The sequence below is a fragment of the Mustelus asterias genome, chromosome 16, assembly GCF_964213995.1.
Source record: "Mustelus asterias chromosome 16, sMusAst1.hap1.1, whole genome shotgun sequence".
Lineage (NCBI taxonomy): Eukaryota > Metazoa > Chordata > Chondrichthyes > Carcharhiniformes > Triakidae > Mustelus > Mustelus asterias.
In genome coordinates, this window is record NC_135816.1 from 7,213,754 (window position 1) to 7,232,517 (window position 18,764).

Sequence of the window (18,764 nt, forward strand, 5' to 3'; positions counted from 1 at the left end):
TGTTTTAATTTTTCCAGGCTTGTCCTTTTACTTTGGAATCATTTCTTATCCCCTCCTCTTCCATTCACCTTTCAGCAGCAACTATGGGGCCCAGTGATATTTGATCTATTATTGTCACTTGTATTAACATACAGTGAAGAGTATTGTTTCTTGTGCGCTATACAGACAAAGCATACCATTCATAGAGAAGGAAAGGAGAGAGTGCAGAATGTAGTGTTACAGTCATAGTTCAAGTGTCGAGAAAGATCAACTTAGTGTGAGGTAGATCCATTCAAAAGTCTGATTGAAGAACCTGTTCTTGAGTCAGTTGGTACGTGACCTCAGACTTTTGTATCTTTTTCCCAATGGAAGGAGGTGGAAGAGAGAATGTCCGGGGTGTGTGGGGTCCTTAATTATGCTGGCAGCCTTTCAGAGGCTGCGGGAAGTGTAGACAGAGTCAATGGATGGGAGACTGGTTTGCGTGATGGATTTCCATTTACAAGAATCCAGGTATTGTTGATATATTCCCTTAACGATAACTGTACAGATGTGACTGAAGTCTTCCAGATGCTGCTGAACACTGTGAAGGACTCCAAAGCAGAACAGTATTTCCTGTCCATCCTTCAGCACTTGCTTCTGATACGCAATGATTACCAAGCCAGGTAGGTGATTTTTTTCTGTGTCGCTTTGAAATGCTACTTGCCCATAAACATTTCATAATATTTCAATATAACATTTTAAAATAATAAATCTCCTTGCAACACACAAGGAATTTTTCCCTGTGCAATAGTTGTTTAGGTTTTGTGCATCCCTTGCTGTTTGTGTCTGCTCCTATTTGTTTTTGGGCTCTCTTGGGTTTACATGTGGAACAATTTGTACCGGTTACTCGAGCAGTAGTCAAGCTAAACCAAGCATGTAACCGGCACAGTAATGGGCGAGATGTTGGAGGAACTAAAACGAAGAGAGCAGCACCTGTGATACTGCACATAGATATAGCTGTGAATACGATTGGCACTGACGCATTGCCTGGTGATCGCAAGCCCAGCTAGAAGCTGAGATGTTGGACAAATGGACAGATCATGATAAGGTGGTCTTCAAAGAACAAGTAAATATTTGACCAGTACTTAAATGAACATCTAACTGCTGTTTCCCATATTCAATCGAAAGTGCAAGTTCCTATTATTGTATGGCAGACTTAATTGTCAAATGGGGTTTGCCCTTTCAGGACTTTTGTAAGTAATCTTCTCGGCCTTTGGCTAAGATCAAGTGTCGGATCACTGCCTTATTCTGTTGAGGAGAAACAGACACTAGAAATTATTTTGCATTGAATTCTGCGGGCTTGGCGTCACAGTTTATTTACGCTCCTGTGAAGTGCCTTGAGATATTTGGGGTGGCGCGGTGGCACAGTGGTTAGCACTGCTGCCTCTCAGCAGCAGGGACCCGAATTCAATTCCAGCCTTGGGTGACTGTCTATATGGAGTTTGTACGTTCTCCCCTTGTTTGCGTGGTTTCGCTCCCACAGTCCAAAGATTAGGTTGATTGGCCATGGTTGGTGTTGGGTTACGGGATAGGGTGGAAGAGAGGGCCTGGATAAGGTACTCTGTCAGAGAGTCGGTGCAGACTCAATGGGCCAAATGGCCTCACCTGCACTGTAGGAATTCTGAGTTTACCATTAGAGGCATGACTGCATATGGATGATATAATGTAGAAAAGTTAGAATTTTATTGAATTGTTCTGAGTTAGGAGTAGGCAATATTTCAGGAAGAGTATCCACTCAGTGGCCTCCCAGCCTTTGGAACCCATGTAACTGGATGAAATCCACACTTATATTTCCTATTAGCCCATTGGTCCTGCCATGGGGAGGCAGTGGCGTATTGGTATTAGACGAGCAGTTCATAGACCCAGGGTAATGTTCAAATCCCATCATCGTCGATGGTGAAATTTCAATTTCATAAAAATCTGGAATTGTTTTATTAGTGTTACAAGTAGGCTTACATTAACACTGCGATGAAGTTACTGTGAAAATCCCTTGGTCGTCACACTCCGGTATGGTGACCATGAAAGTGTTGTCGATTGTCGGAAAAACCCACCTGGTTCACTGATGTCCTTTAGAGGAGAAAATCTGCTGTCCTTACCTGGTCTGGCCTACATGTGACTCCAGACCCACAGCAAAGTGGTTAACTCTTAGACGCCCTCAGGGATGGACAATGAATGCTGGCCCTAGCTGGCAGCACCCACATCTCACAAAATAATAAAAAAGGAGGTTGGAGGTTTAGAGGGGCCATTTTTTTGTGGTGTTTGAACCTCACTCTGAATACTGATCTGTCAGGAAACTGAAGTTTGTCTCCTGTGAAAAGAAAAGATTGGAGAAGATTTGATAGGAGGCGCTGAAAATCACGATGGGTTTAGACAGAGTGGATCAGGAGAAACCATCACCACCAGAGGGATAAGCTCTCTTCAGGTACTCTGATTGGCAAAAGAGGCAGTGAAGTGATGAGGACAATCTTTCCTAATCGGCAAGTGGTTACAGTCTGAAATGCACTGTCTGAAAGAGTGATGGAGGAAGATTCAATCGTGGCTTTCAAAAGTCAATTGGCTAAGCACTCGGAAAAGGGGAAAAGACTAATTTTAATTTGCAGGGTTACAGGAGAAGGACAGAGGAGCGGGACTCATGGAGCTGCTCCTGACAGGAACGTATGGGCTTGATAGGCCAAATGGCCTCTTTATGCTGTAACTATTCTATGACCAGCAACTTGAGATGTTGATTTAAGCTCTCGGCTCCGGCCACTGTGACTCCCCGGCACAAATCTGGGCAGCTCACAAAACTGCACAAAATGGGAAATCCGCCCGAAGAGCGTTCTCTTTCCTCTGGAGTTTGAGCATCAGGATAGTTTTCGTTCTAATTGTAGTGAATCATATTGAACAGCAGGTGGTAGTATTGCTCTTTCAATTCAAGGTGCTATTGCATTTATTCAGAGTGTAGCAGATTGCTGATACAGCTGTTACAGTCTCTTTGATTTAGTTTAATTTGCGTTATTTTCACATTCACTTTTCTGGTATTCTGAATGAATTGGTGATAAAATACATGCAATATGTCTGTCCTGCACGGGAGTCCTGCAGATATCTGCCAATGAGATGCAATGAAAGGTTGTTTGACATTGTAGAATCATCCACCAGTGAGAGAGGCCATTCGGCCCTTTGTGTCCATGCTGGCCCTTTGACAGAGTGATCCAGTAAATGTCTTTCCAGTGTTCTTTCCATGCAGTCCTGCAAATCATTCCGTTTCAGTTGGACAGTCAACACTTTGATCAAGAAAGAGTTTTTGAGCCAAGCCTTTGGTAGGGAGGATGACAGAGAGGAGTGTTTCGCAAGAAAGTTCCAGAATAAAGACTACACAACTGAGTACATGACCACCAGTGGTGGAGTGATGGGAAAGAAAGATGCCCAAGAGGACAATGCAAGTAGAAGTAAGTTTAAGGATGGGCGTTGAGCTGGGTGCGATTACACACAGGAGGATTGAGCTCACGTAAGAATTTAAATACAAGGATGAGAAATTTAATTGTAAGTCGACCAGAGGAAGGGTGAGCAGACCTGGTATGACGTGGGATACAGGCAGCAATTGTAGATGAACTGAGTTTGATGAGTTGCTGAGAAGAGGGACAGGAGGGCACCTCATCGTCAAATGCATCATTTAGATGCCAAGGTGGATCGTTCCAATTCATGCTGTGAAGTTTAATTGATAGGGAAGTTAGATTCTACACTAGGGAGGGAGGTGACTGTTGACTCCAAGTAGAAGAAAGCAGGCTATCTGAGGGGTGGTACGGTGGCACAGTGGTTAACACTGCTGTCTCGCAACGCCAGGGACCCGGGTTAGATTCCAGCCTTGAGTCAATGTCTGTGTGGAGTTTGCCTGTTTTCCCCGTGTCAGCGTGGGTTTCCTCTGGGGGCTCCAGTTTCCTCCCACACTGCAAAAATGTGCGGGTTAGGTGGATTGGCCATGCTAAATTGTCCCTTAGTGCCTGGGGGACTAACTAGGGTAAAAGCATGGGGTTATGGGGGTATGGCCTGGTGGGATTGTGGTCGGTGCAGACTCGATGGACCAAATAGCTGCCTCCTGCACTGTAGGATTCTGTGATTGAACAAATTGACAATCAGGGGAAGATCAGCTGGCTCAGTAAATCTGCTGCACTGTGAAGATGGGAGCACCCTTACTATTCACTTCTCCTTCTCCCGACATGGTCAGATAATTTCTTCAGGAGACTAAAACCCTAGACTGATGAGAGAAGCAATACTCTGTAAATTTTCTCTCTAACCCCTCAGGCAATCCATAAAAGCACTTCACTTGCCTTCTATATGACGTGACCTTTTCCAGGATGTAATGAATGCATCATTCTTCTCAGTTCTATGCAAGCCCTTTTTATTTTTCACAGTGTGACGGCCCTTGCCAGACACAGTAAATTGTTTTGCTTTTTGACTGGAAGGGGTTTTATGTTTAATGAAAAAAGCTTTTCAATATCTGATGAACTCTGAGTTCAGACTGTAGGAAAACATTTCCTCATTGTTCTGAGTACATGTCAGGTCAGAGATGCTTACAGTAATTGAATGTAAGCTTGCTGCGTCACTGCTGCTCTTTGTGGAAGCCTCGGTGATACAGTATTCGGTTTGTCCAAGCACACAGGATGCTGTTGAGACTAATCGGCCATTACCTCATACCTTGTGACTCCTGCAAATCTGAAACTTGCAGCCTTCAGTCAGAATAGCTTTAAGCAAAATGAGGTCTTGGCTACTGCTGATATATGGCATAAGCCGTCAAAATGTTGCTGAAGGAAAGAAGAATTTCAATGTGAGGTTCAAAATTTTGAGAGAATTATTTACATACTCCGTTACAAACCAGCTGTTGTAATTGACAGAGCCTGTAGGTGGCAGTGTTGTTCCATCATTGAAACATACGGCATCTGCTTCTGAACTTGCAAATGCCTTTTAAACGTTGTTCTGAAGTACAGGTTTTTAAAAATATATAAATGGAATAATTTTCTGTGAAAATTACATTATTCTTGCGGTAAATTCTATACCTTCTCATACTTGACTTTGGACTGACAGATTCCTTATCTACACCACCCTTATCTACCACCTTTTCACCATAGAATCTCTTAGTGCAGGAAAGGCTATTTGGCCCAAGAAGTCTGCACCGACTCTAACAGAGTATCTTACCCACCCTATCTCCCTGTAACCCCCCACATTTACCATGGCTAACTCATCTAACTGAGGCATCAACGGGGCAATTTAGCAAGGTCAATTCACCTAAACTGCACACCAGGGAGATGGGCAAACTCCACATGGACAGTCACCCAAGGCTGCAACTGAACCCGGGTCACTGGAGCCGTGAAGCAGCAGTGCTAACCACTGCCATCCCACAGGTTTTGTTCTCTCAAAACCGTTTATAGTCTCAGTTTAGCTGGGGTGCAGTGCACAAGAATACATGCCACTTTCCTAAAGCCCAGAGGATGCATCATCAGCCTTGCCTACCTCAGTGGTAACATTCTGATCTCTAAGCCAGAAAGTTGTGGGTTCAAATGCTACTGCAATGACTTGAGCGCCCAATCTAATCTGGCACGCTCCCAGTGGAGTGCTGAGGAAGCAGCGCAATGTCAGAGGTGCCGTTTTCAGATGAGATGTTGTACTGATGCCCCGTCTGCCCCCTCGGGTGGATGTGAAAGATTCCGTGATTGCGAAGACGAGCAGGGGAGCTCTGCCCTGGTTCCTGTTCCTATCTCCCTAGCAACATCGCACATTGCAAATCAGCTGCCCAGTCACTTACTTCATTGCTGTTTGTGACAGTTTGCTGTGCAGATATTGTTCCCTTCACTTGCCCACATTGGTAAACAGTGATTACCCTATTGACTGTGCGGGGCTGAGAGGTTTTGTACAGCTGTGATTGGCAGTGTACAAATGCAAGTACTCTCTCTTTTTGATACCTGAAATGCAGGTTTGCGAGCGACCTGGACAGTGGGAATTGTGTATTTTGGCTTTATTAGAATCCATACTTGGTGTGACTGTCTGAAAACGCTTCCATTTGATGTCAACCTACCGTAGTGTTTAGTGAGCAAAATAACACCTGAATTGTCACAATTTCTTGAAATATGTCATTAAATCATTCATATCGATATGTATGAATCATTTCAGGTGGTATTTAAACAATTTTTTTGAAAAAATTTAGGTGACAGTCCAGCTTTAAAAAATAATGTATGCAGGGGCTGGGGGAGTGACTTCTTTCTGACAGGCAGCTGTCAGATTCCACAGGGCTGTGGCACCAACTGCTTTAGAACAGAAGGTGTCACTGTTGCCCTTCAAGTAAAGGGTGGGTGTTGTCTTTGTAAAAACCACACAATGCAAATCTTAATTTTTCTCAATTTTTTAGTTTAAAATGTTCTGTTTGGTGTTTTTCAATCTGCACCTATGTTATAGGAGACAGCAGTCTGTTCCATGATGTTTATATTTCTGAATTAAACCGGAGTACGTGTCTCTAATTCCGAACAGATGGCTTCGTCAATGAATGCAGCTCCATAGCCAAACCACAATCTGTTTTTATAAAGCTTTTAACAAAAAAAAAATGGTTCAAGAAATAAAGAAAATGCTTGAAACCTTCCTTTGTTTCCCTCCCTCCCTCTGGAAATTACATTCTGGATAAGTCCTTTTTTTTTTGTGTGTTTTGTTTTATTTTTTAAAAAGAAAAACATACAAGCTCCCCCCTTTGTGTTTGTGATTCATTTTGTTTCATGTTTCTCTCCTTCACATACTCCATTTTGCAGCATTCTGCAGCCTGGCACATTATAGCAGAGCTCATCCCCCCCCCACCTCTCCACTCCATTCTCTGCTCTCCCAGGACCCTGGCAGCTTCAATTTGCGAGAGAGCTTTTTCGGGGATTATTGAGCAGAGGCTTACTGTGAGCCTCTATAATAAATTAAATTGCCAGACAGTTCGATTAAAGTTATTTTCATCCCCAGCCACCATCACACAGACTGCTAGAAGCCGGATTGAAAATTGAGACCGAGATGTAGATGAAAATGGAGAAATGCAGCAAATAACTATTGTGCTCGGGGACATTGTGATTTTAAAAATATTTCTCGCTATCAAACATATTGTGATTTTCTTTTGCAAAGAAAATCTTACACCTTGTGTCGAATGAATTAAAGTGTAGTTTTATGCCTGTGCTGCCATACTGCAGTAGCAGACTGCCTCCCTTGTACTGCTCAGTGCCCCTCCCTTCTTTGTTTGAAGGCTGCAGCAGCATTTTCCCTTCTTCCAGCTCTCCATTAATCTTTGAATTGCTGAGGATTTTTAGGGACACCCGTTAGATAAATATTTGTGCAAAGTAGATTCTTCATTGAACATTAACATTAAGGCTGCTGGGGGAAAAATAACATTTTGTAGAGGTGAAATAAAGGACAATGTTGTTCAAATACATTCAAAAACCCTGTGTTTTAACCCTTTAACTAAATTGAGCAGCATGAGTTTAACACGATCTGTGTTGAGAAAACTATTAAAAGGCTCTTAACTTTTCTGTCGAGGTTGATCGTTTATTGACGAGAATTTATTCCACGTGTTGTTGCTTTCTGTTCACCCTCCCAACTGCCTCCACCTCTCACCTCAAATGTGATCCGTTCCCAGTCGATGCTGGCAAGATCATAGAATTCCTACAGTGCAGGAGGAGGCCATTCAACACATCGAGTCTGCACCGAACACAATCCCACCCAGACGCTATTCCCGTCACCCCTCATGTTTACCCTGCCAATCCCCCTGACACGAGGATTAACTTAGCATAGCCAATCCACCTAACCCGCACATCTTTGGACTGCGGGAGGAAACCCACGCAGACACGAGGAGAACATGCAGACTTCACAAGGACAGTGACCCGAGAATTGAACCTGGGTCCCTGGCGCTATGAGGCAGTAGTGCTAACCACTGTGCCACTGTTGTCTTATCAAAGTGATGGGTAAACCTGGACCCAGAGTGGTAGCAGTCCGTTTGGTTGGGGACACTAGTTGAACCAAATCTGTTCAATCTCCACATACAGTCACTTCATCTCATCACTGGGCTACTGGAGGGTTGGGTGTTTAGTGTTGGTGTTGGTCATTGTTGAGTGCAGCAGAGTCTGTGGATCGACTGGTCGTCTTCTGTTTGTCTTTTAGGCTGTTTGCCTGTTCATCCCAAACAATTAAATAGTGTAAACTGACACCTCTGCAGTACTGAGGAAGTGCTGTGCCAGTGGAGTTGCTGTCGTTCAGATGAGGCATTAAGCCAAAGCCCTGAGCGCCCTCATAAGTGGGCATGAAAGATCCAATGGCTATTATTTCAAAGAAGATCAGTAGTGTTCTCCCCGGCCAATATTTATTCCTCAACCAGCAACAATAAAACAGGTTGGCTGGCCATGATCGCATTGCTGTTCATGGGACAGTGAGGTACACACACAGCTACTGCTTTTCCAACAGTGACTGCATTGTCAGAGACTGTAAAACATTTTCCACAAGCAGCAATGAAATAATGGCTGTTTTTTAGTCATGCTGGCTGGGGGATGAATGGCAGGGGAGACGTTAGTATCTCTGAATACCACGCTGTATCCCACTGGAGAGTTTGGAAAGGACAGCTCTGTGCAGGAACTGCTTCTGAGTCACAATTTCAACAGATACAATTCTTTGACTTTAATAATACAAAGGAAATGCCGTCAGGAAATGATTGTTCCCTTAAACAGGAGAAGATAATTAAAATAAACTTGAGCTGAATGTGGAAAAATGATTTCATATCTTAATCATCCGGCAACGTCCTGTTTCCCGAGCAGCGCGAGCCAAATCCCTGCCCTGGCCAGGACCTTTAATTGACGCAGAATGATTCAAGGGAGCAGGAAGCCCAATTCAGTACTTAGCAACCTTGCGTAGATTCAATAACACACACGCATAATAAATTATCTGATCTGAATGTTGCCTCTTTGAGGTCCTTCGTTTTAACTGTTTAATTTTTGTTTCTTAATAAAATGATTGCTGCAGGATTTTTGCCAGCTGTCCTCAGAGTGCATTATTCCATGCGCTGAAGTCAGAGTTGGGTTGAGACCTCGACTTGGAAACAGTTATTGAGATTAGCAAAGCTTACTGAAACTGCCTTCCGGAAACCGCAGCTTCACTGTCATACAGCCATGGAATCTTACAGCACTGAAAGAGGCCATCTGGCCTATTGAATCTTCCCCCAGCTTCACACTGCGTCCCATTCCTGAACACTCTGCCCCGTGCCATGCAAATTATTCCTTTTCAAGTATATATCTGATTCCCTTTTGAAAGTTGTTAATAAATCAGCTCCCACCATTCCTTTGGATACTGTCTTACAGATCAGAAACTCAGTTGGTAAAAAAAATCTCCTGGTCTTTCCTGTGGTAAATTTGCAAATTAATTCTGTCCCCTCTGGTTGTCAACATTTCACCAAATCTCAGAATAGGTATGTCATGTAAGGAGGCCATTTGGAGGCACGGTGGTACAGCGGTTAGCACTGCTGCCTCAGCGCCACAGACCCAGGTTTGATTCCCGGCTTCGGTCACTGTCTGCGTGGAGTTTGCACATTCTCCCTGTGTCTGCGTGGGTTTCCCGAACAGGTGCCGGACTGTGGCGACTAGGGGATTTTCACAGTAACTTCATTGCAGTGTTAATGTAAGCCTACTTGTGACACTAATAAATAAACTTTAAACTTTTAAATCATGTCAGCACTGGCTCCCCAAACCTGCATCATGGTTTAGTGCCAGACCCTGCCTTTTCCCTGTATCTTGATTCCATTCAAATAATCATCCAATGCCCTCATGAATGCTTCCAGGCAGAGCATTCCAGACCCCAACCACTCGCTGCGTGAAAAAGTTTTCTTCTTCTATCACATTTGCTTCTTTTACAAATCGCTTTACATCTGTGCCCTTTCGATTCTGATCTTTTTACCGGGGACTGGGGTGCAGCTTCTCAGATCTTCCCAGTCCCCTCATCATTTTGGGCTTCTCTATCAGATCCCCTCTTTGTTGCCTTTTCTCCAAAGACTACAGTCCCAACCCCTCTAATCTATCTTCATCCCAGGGACGTTTCATATCCCTACAAACATTCATGTAAATCTCTGCACTCTTGCCAATAAGCGTGATGCCCAAAACTGTAATATTCCCGTATAAGTTCAGCATAACCTCCTTGCCCTTGTATACTTCCCCTATTAATAAAGCCCAGAATACTATCTGTGGCACAGTGGTTAGCACTGCTGCCTCACAGTGCCAGGGATCTGGGTTCAATTCCTGGCTTGGGTCACTGTCTGTGTGGAGTCTGCACGTTCTCCTTGTGTCTGCATGGGTTTCCTCCGGGTCTTCCAGTTTCCTCCCACAGTCTGAAAGACGTGCTGGTTAGGTGCATTGGCCATGTTAAATTCTCCCTCTGTGTACCCGAAAAGGTGCCGGAGTGTGGCGATTATAGGATTTTTCGCAGTAACTTCCTTTGCACTTTAATGTATGCCTACTTGTGACACTAATAAGTAAATTTAAAATTACCACTATCTGCTTCATTATCTGCTCTCTCTACCTGTCCTGCCATCTTCAATGATCTGTGCGCATATACACCCAGGTCCCTCTGACCCTGCAGCCCTTTCAGAATTTTGCCCCTTACTTTATATTGTCTCCATGTTCTTCCTGTCAAAATGCATCACCTCATACTTCTCCACGTTGAACTTCATCTGCCACCTTTCTGCCCACTCCACCAACTTGCCTATGCCCTTTTGGAGTTCTATCATTCTGTCATTTGAAATAGTTACTCCTTATTTACCCTATCAAGACATCTCATCGTGTTGTGCACTTCAATTAAATCACCCCTTACCCTTTGCTGCTCTAAGGAGAACAACCTTAAACTAGTCTCTCCATGTAACTGAAGTCCCCCTCACCGGTAACATTTTGGTTAATCTCTGCAAGGTCTTTACATCCTTCCTCTTGCATGATGCCCATAACAGGCCACAATTCCCCAGCTGAGGCCTAACCAGAAATGTTTAACGCAGTTTCCTTGCTTTCATTCTCTGTATCTCTATTTATAAAGCCCAAGGTCACTTTTTTTAAACATCCACATCAATTTGTGCTGCCACCTGCAAAGATTTTTTGTATGTGAGCCACCAGTTCTCTCTATTCCTGCTCCTCTTTTTGGATGGTACTATTTAGGTTACATTGATTTTCCTCATTCTTCCTTACAAAATGCAACCCCTCATGTTTCTGAGCATGAAGTTTCATCTCATTTCATCAGTACGCCTACATCCCCCCCCCCCCTCATTTACAAAATGTCTTTATACATACACCAGCTGATCTCCAGAGCTAGTTAATGTCATAGGGGGCAAGTTGTGGGTTCGCTGGGACTACAATGCTTTGTGGCTTTGTTTGATTGCCTTGGGGAATATGCCAGCAATTCCTAAATTAGGCTGACTTTTTGTTTCCCTCCCTTGGGAGATTATTTGATCAGGAGGTGGCCCAATTGTACACGTAGCTGTACCAGAGATGGTGCAGAAAAACATTCATTAGGATGTCACCAGAAAAGTGATTATAACCATCAGGAAAGATGAACAAGCTACGGCTACTTTCTCCAGCAAAGTAAAGGTAGAGAGGTGGCCTAATAGTCATCTTTAAGATTAGAATTAGAGAAGGTAATTCAGATGTTGAAGATAGCAAAATTAGGGACCATAAATATAAGGTAAATGTCTTTGTCTTGTAAGAATGTGGAACTTGCTACTGCAAGAAGTAATTGAGGCAATTGGCACAGATACATATAAGGCTATGCTAGATAAGTGCATGAGGCGGAAAGGGATAAAAGGTTTCAAGGTAAAATACATTTATGTAGCAGCTTTCATCACCACAGGATGTCCCAAAGCACTTTACAGCGAACACAGTAGTCTTACAGTGTCGTTACTGCTATATTGTGGGAAATGCTTTATCTGCTTGCACATGCAAATTCCCACAAATAGCAGTGTGATAATGTCCAGATAATATGTTATTTTGTGACAATGATTGAGGGATATTTGTAAGGGCACGTTGAATAATCCCCCTTTCCTCCTCAAGCTTGTACAGTGGAATCTTTTTTACCCATCTGAGAGGACAGACAGCACTTGGCTTCACATCTCATCTGAAAAGACAACACCTCTGACATTGCAGCACTCCCACAGTCTGCCCTAGACTGTCCGTTTTTGATTTTTGTGCTCAAGTCCTGGATGCGGACTTGAACCCAAAACCTCTGACTCTGGTTGAAAGCAAATGACCCCAACAGGTAGGAGTGGATGAAGAGGGATTAGAAGGATAGCACAAACTGAAAAAGACTGGTTGGGCTGAATGGCCTGTTTCCTTCCTGTATGTTCTTAGATAATTCTGTTTGGTAACTGGGTTGGATTGAGTTGATAGACCAAATCGTCTTATTACTAGCTGTTTTGTACGTGGTCTATGGCTGCAACATGGTTAATGTTTCATGTTTTGTTCTAAACTCTGAGAAGCTGAGCGTGCACCTAAAAAAGGAAAAGTTCAGTTATTTAATAGCCTTGGAGGCATTGGCTAATAGCAGCATTGGAAAAGATGCTAATTGGGTGTTTTGCTCACGGGGCTAGGGCGTCACTGACTAGTATAAAGTCTCACAACACCAGGTTAAAGTCCAACAGGTTTATTTGGTAGCACAAACCACTAGCTTTTGGAGCGCTGCCCCTTCATCAGGTGAGTGGGAGTTCTGTTCACAAACAGAACTGTTTGTGAACTACCACTAGGCCACTGTCACCTGTGACAGTGCAAGCATTGTTTAGTTAATCCTCATAGAATCATAGAAACCCTACAGTGCAGAAAGAGGCCATCTGGCCCATCGAGTCTGTACCGACCACAATCCCACCCAGGCTCTACCCCCATATCCCTACACATTTACCCGCTAATCCCTCTAACCTACGCATCTCAGAACACTAAGTGACAATTTTAGCATGGCCAATCATCCTAACCTGCACATCTTTGGACTGTGGGAGGAAACCAGAGCACCTGGAGGAAACCCACACAGACACGAGGAGAATGTGCAAACTCCACACAGACAGTGACCCAAGCCGGGAATCGAACCCAGGTCCCTGGAGCTGTGAAGCAGCAGTGCTAACCACCGTGCTACCGTGCCGCCCTAATGCACCAAAGTGCCCTAATCCTAATGCACCAAAGTGACACTCTGGAATTATTTGGATGCGGGGCACTGGAAGTAGGAATTTTATATAATGTCCTAGTTGTAGAACCATTGCTTTGCCTGTGGAATATGGAGAGCCAATTCTGTCTTCAGCTGAAGTAGAACTGAAGAACAAGGGTAATTAAAAGCCTTTATTTTACATTGTGCATTCTGTCCTTTTTTTATACTGGCAATATAAACGCCTATGTCACACGTTTAGAACAAGAAAGGCAATGTAAAATTGTCATGCTGTAATTACAGCCACTAACCAGTGGTGAGATTGCAATCCATGTTTTGGATGGGAGCGTATAATTAGTGTGACAGGTTGACATAGTAAATTTCCATTATAAATATAGACATTGGAATTGGTGAAGTTTGCTGTAGCTTTCAAAAAAATTGAAGTACATATAATGTTTGCAAGAACTTGTATGTAACCTGCTTGAAAATAACTGAGTTATTGAATGGCTTAAAGAGCCTTTACTGCTTCCATTAATCTATAAAACTTGCAAATACTCATTGTTGCTGTTGTATTGTAACTGAACAGGTTCAATGTAATCCACTCATTCTTTGAACTCCCACTGCTACAATTTTCAATATTGGCTTCAATAGAATCATAGAACCTCTACAGCACAGAAGGAGGCCATTTGGTCCATCGAGTCAGAACTGACCACAATCCCATCCAGGCACTTTTCCCGTAACCCCTCATATTTACCCTGCTAATCCCCTTGACACTAGGGTTAATTTAGCATGGCCAATCAACCTAACCTGCACGTCTTTGGACCGTGAGAGGAAACCAGAGCACCCGGAGGAAACCCCGTAGACACAGAGAACAGTAACCCGAGGCTGGAATTGATCCCGGGTCCCTGGCGCTGTGATGCAGCAGTGCTAACCACTGTGCTGCCCCATGGTAGGAAGAAGGAAGTATGTAACAAAGACCTAATTGACCATGCTGCTTGGGTCTGAGAATTGATTGTGCTGCTGAGTGTTTATTGTAGTGCATATGTGGGTTTATCACTGAGCTTGTCGACCATAAAAAAGCCAAAAGCTGAATGGGGAATTTTAGCCTTCCTATTTTCCTCTCAATCCCTATAGCCTAGAGATGTTGATACATTCTGGGGTGCAGTTCTGTGGGTGCTACTGGCTTTTGTTAATCTCAATTCTGTCCTAATTCTGGGTGTGTGGACCTGAGTTCAATGTTGGCTGTGGTTGGTGTCTGGGGAGTGGAAAATATCGCAGCCAAGTCTAATTTTTCAGGGACATTTGGTCGACCCCGATTTAGGAGAACCACCTTTGTTTGACACTCGTATATCTTTTTCTTCCCTTCCATCCCATTGTTTCTTCACCCGTCAAGGAATGTTGAGATGAAGTGCCATTGCGGGGCAGGATCATGCAATGTTTCCTGTTGTGGTGGCCAGCAGAAAAGCACACCAAATCTCCCCGACCTTATTAAATATGCACCTTGATGTTTTGGTTCTTATTTGGTGATGGGGCAGGCCTAGATAACATATTGTATCCACCGTTGTGTCTGGGTGCCATATTGTAAAGTTGGCCAACATCACTGACCCAGCATTGAAGAAAGAAGGTGGACCTCTTGAAAATGAAGATAGCCGCACTATCTTTTGAAGCTGAGACCAGAAGATGGACCTCATAAGAACGAAGATGAATCTCTAGGAACTTTCTAAGGCTGGAAGATGGACCCCCTCCAGGACATCAAATCTGTTAGGTTCACCTTACCCACTGCTGTGATATTTCAGGGTTGTGGGCGATCTCTATTCTGAACTCCAGAGGCAGCCCCAGATATTGCCCAGAAACACTCAATACTTTTCACTTTATACTAATACATGTGACAATAGTAAATCAAATCAAAAGATGAGTCCCAACGTCTATGCAGCATGTTATTCCGAACATGTTTCGTGCCAGCAGTTTTCCCGCTGACAGCACAGAGAATCTGGCATGGGGTGGGGAGGTTGGGCCTTCATCTGCGTCTCATTAACAGGGTGTAGAATGAGGTTTATGCCCGCCTCTGGTGTGTTTTCTGACCATGGTGGGAACCAGTGGAAAATCCTACTGTCAATTCATGCCGGCATGAATCCAATTTCTGGATATCTTGCCATATTCCCCCCTCTGCCCACCATGGGACCCACCGGCGAGGATGTGAGGCACGCCTAATGCCAAAAATAAACCAAATAATTTGCATATTAATTTACTTATCAGAATGAAGCCTGAAAGGAAATACTTGAGTAAAATGCCCTCTTCATTTTCAGGCCACAGTATTACAAGCTTTTAGATGAATGTGTCTCTCAGGTTATCCTACAAAAGAATGGATCTGACCCTGACTTCAGATGCAGAAAATTCACTCTGGACGTGGAGCATTTAATAGGTAAGGGCAATCTCTGATCACCTTCCTCTGATTAATTTTGTCTATATACCTACCACCATACTGCAAAATTGATTGATTGTGTTTAGTTCTTTGAGACTTATCAACAAAGTATTGAGATATTGTTCAAGTACAAGCGTTTACTTCATTGTTTTGTTTCGATGTTGGAATTGCACAGTGTGTCAGATTGGAGGTCCCTAACAGCAGTTGGATTGGTTTTGTTTTGCAGACAATTTGATTGACAAAACCAAAGTGCAAATCAGTGAAACCAAAGCTGCAGAACTGGAAAAAAAGGTAATTCAGCAAAAAAAAAGTTAATTTAGTTTTGAAGGTAAGTGCGGCCTTTGTACAACTTGTGATGGACAGGTCTACTCAGAACCAACCAGAGAGGTGTCAAGCGGTCAGGCTTTTAATAAAGTGCTGTCAGAACATTCAACCAGCTGGCTGTTGATAATTTCATATAAAGATGTTTGCATTTAATAGTTTGACAAAAAAGGTTAGCTGCAGCAGTGCTTAGGAAATAGCATAGTGCATTTTCATTAAAAAAAATTAATTTAGCTGTCAGTGCCAGCATACTTCAGACTGACCCCTGTAATTCCATTACAAGGTGATTCTGTCTACATCTTCCACACACAGTCCCTACGTTTTTTTAATATAATTTAGAAATTGGTTTGATGGCTGCTAATAATGTTAGTTTTCTCTGGGATTATTGTTCCTAAATGTTTCCTACCATCGGTGTTGAATTGGCTGGCCTGTAATTGCCATGTTTAAACATCTCCCTGTTTTTGAACAAGGATGTAACATTTGCAATCCGCTGGTACTTTGGGGTCCACCCCTCTATCTAAGGAAGGTTGAAAAATTGTGTTCAGTATCTCTGCACTCTCCTAACTCTTACTGTTCTCGGATGCATATCATCTGGGCCAGGTTATCTGTAACAGGATTCAAGTTTATTTATTAGTGTCACAAGTAGGCTTACATTAACACCGCAATGAAGTTGCTGTGAAAATCCCCGAGTCCCACACTCTGGCGCCTGTTCGGCTACACTGAGGGAGAATTTAACACAGCCAATGCACCTAACCAGCACGCCTTTTGGATTGTGGGAGGAAACCCAAACCCACACAGGGAGAACGTGCAAACCCCACACAGACAGTGACCCAAGCCAGAAATTGAACCCGGGTCACTGGCGCTGTGAGGCAGCAGTGCTAACCACTGTGTCACCGTGCCACTCCATGGTCCCATGCTTATGGATTGAAGAGAAAAAAAACAAATAATTAGCCTCCGCTGGGACAGGAGGAATGAGTCAAATAGGCAAGTAAGACACGGTTTGGAGAAATTGCCAGATCGTAGGTGATTTAAGAGGTTGTCAAAACGCAGATCATCCATTGCATTTTATTTAATGGCATTGGTTTGGTTGTGTTTCCTGAGCTTACTTTCACTAACATTGCAACAACCGGAAGTGAGGAAGGAACAGATGAAAGAGGAAACTGATTAAGATACTCTGACATTCTGATCTAGCCTTATTTCTAAGGGGCTTCTATTTAATATATCTGAAAAGCATACAATAGACCAACATAACACTGTGTAATTGAAAATGCTTCTGCTTGTATACCCTATTTATTTTTGTAAGAGGGTTTTCTTTGAATTTTCCTCTTTCTCTTCATATTACCTGTACCTTTTATTATCTCTTCTTCTCTCGTTCTCCCTATTTTCTCTCTCATTTTCTTCCCTCCTCCTTTCTCAACCTATTCCAATTTCACACATTTTCCATGGATGACATGGGCCTCATTTGGGGGGTTGGTACAGACACGATGGGCCAAATGGTCTCCTGCACCATACCAATTCTGTGATTCTCTGTGGATGAATGTTCTGGAGGTGGTCAAATCCTTCCTTGGCAGCTGGAGGATTTTAAATTCAATTAATTAATAAATATGGAATAAAGTGCTAGTCCTATTAATAATCATCATGAAATGACCAGATTGTCATTAAAATCCCACCTGGTCCACTGTTGACCTTCAGGGAAGGAAATCTGTAATCCCACATGCAAGTCCAGACCCAGTGGCTGACTTTTAACTGTCCTCTGAAATGGCCCAGCAAACCACTCAGCTCACCAGCAACTCGAGGGGAAATAGGGATTGGCAATGAATGCTGACTTTGCCATTGATGCCCACATGCCTAGAACAAATATTTTTTAAAATACCTATTTGTAATTTTTAAAGTTTTATTGTAACTCTGCATATCATTCTCTAGTTTCTCTCCTTTATTTGCTGTTGCCTTTCTGAGCTCATCATATCCATTAGATGCGCCTCTTGCTCCACTGATATCCTTACTAAATTGTTGATCAACCAACTTCCCCTCCTGATCCCCATGTTACTCGGTATTGTTGAGTATACTCAATACGGTTGTCCCTCAAAGTATTCTCACTCTCTCCCTCAACTCTGCTGTTGTCGCCACTCTCCTCAAAAAAGCAATCTGATCTTGCAAACTTCCGCAAAGTCCTTGGATGTGGTGTCACCTCCAAAATCTTTCCTGGAACTCTATATGTTTGAACCCCTCCAATTCAATTTCTGTCCCTGCCACAGTATTGCAATAGCTCTTATCAAAGTCATAGGTGACACCCTACATATCTGATAAAAGTAAACTATCCTTCCTCATCCTTTTCGATATGTCTGCAGTCTTTGACACTCTCTGGTTAAACCCACCCACCCCCCACCAACTAAACCTCAAAGATATCTATACTTACCTGACTCTAGTCTCTTTCACATCCCTGATTTTAATTGCTCCAGCATTGGTTACTTTACCTTCACCTGTGTGCTCTGGAAATTCCTCACTGCATCTTGCGGCTTCTCTACTTCTTTTCCTCCCTCAAGGTACTCCTAAAATCTACCTCTATGACCAAGCTTTTGGCCATTGATGTAATCTCCCCTTATGTGGCCCAGAATTATACTTCATTTTAGAATGCTCCTATTATGTTAAAGACGCTATATAAAAGTAAGTTGCTGTTATGTTAACAGGAATGCTTAATTGCTGATAAGCTTGTTGTAGTCATGATGTGGAGATGCCGGCGTTGGACTGGGGTAAACACAGTAAGAAGTTTAACAACACCAGGTTAAAGTCCAACAGGTTTATTTGGTAGCAAAAGCCACACAAGCTTTTGAAGCTCTAAGCCCCTTCTTCAGGTGAGTGGGAATTCTGT

The 18,764-nt window shown here is 43.2% G+C and overlaps 1 protein-coding gene across 1 annotated transcript in view; it reads left to right on the top strand.

Annotated features, from left to right (window-relative positions):
* Positions 1–18,764, top strand: part of diaph1 (diaphanous related formin 1) — a 209,522-nt gene that overhangs the window by 125,739 nt on the left and 65,019 nt on the right. Inside the window, exons 12-14 of the mRNA XM_078231539.1 lie at positions 525–641; positions 15,459–15,574; positions 15,801–15,865. Coding sequence (XP_078087665.1) covers positions 525–641; positions 15,459–15,574; positions 15,801–15,865 — 298 coding nt within the window. The remainder of the gene's footprint in view (positions 1–524; positions 642–15,458; positions 15,575–15,800; positions 15,866–18,764) is intronic.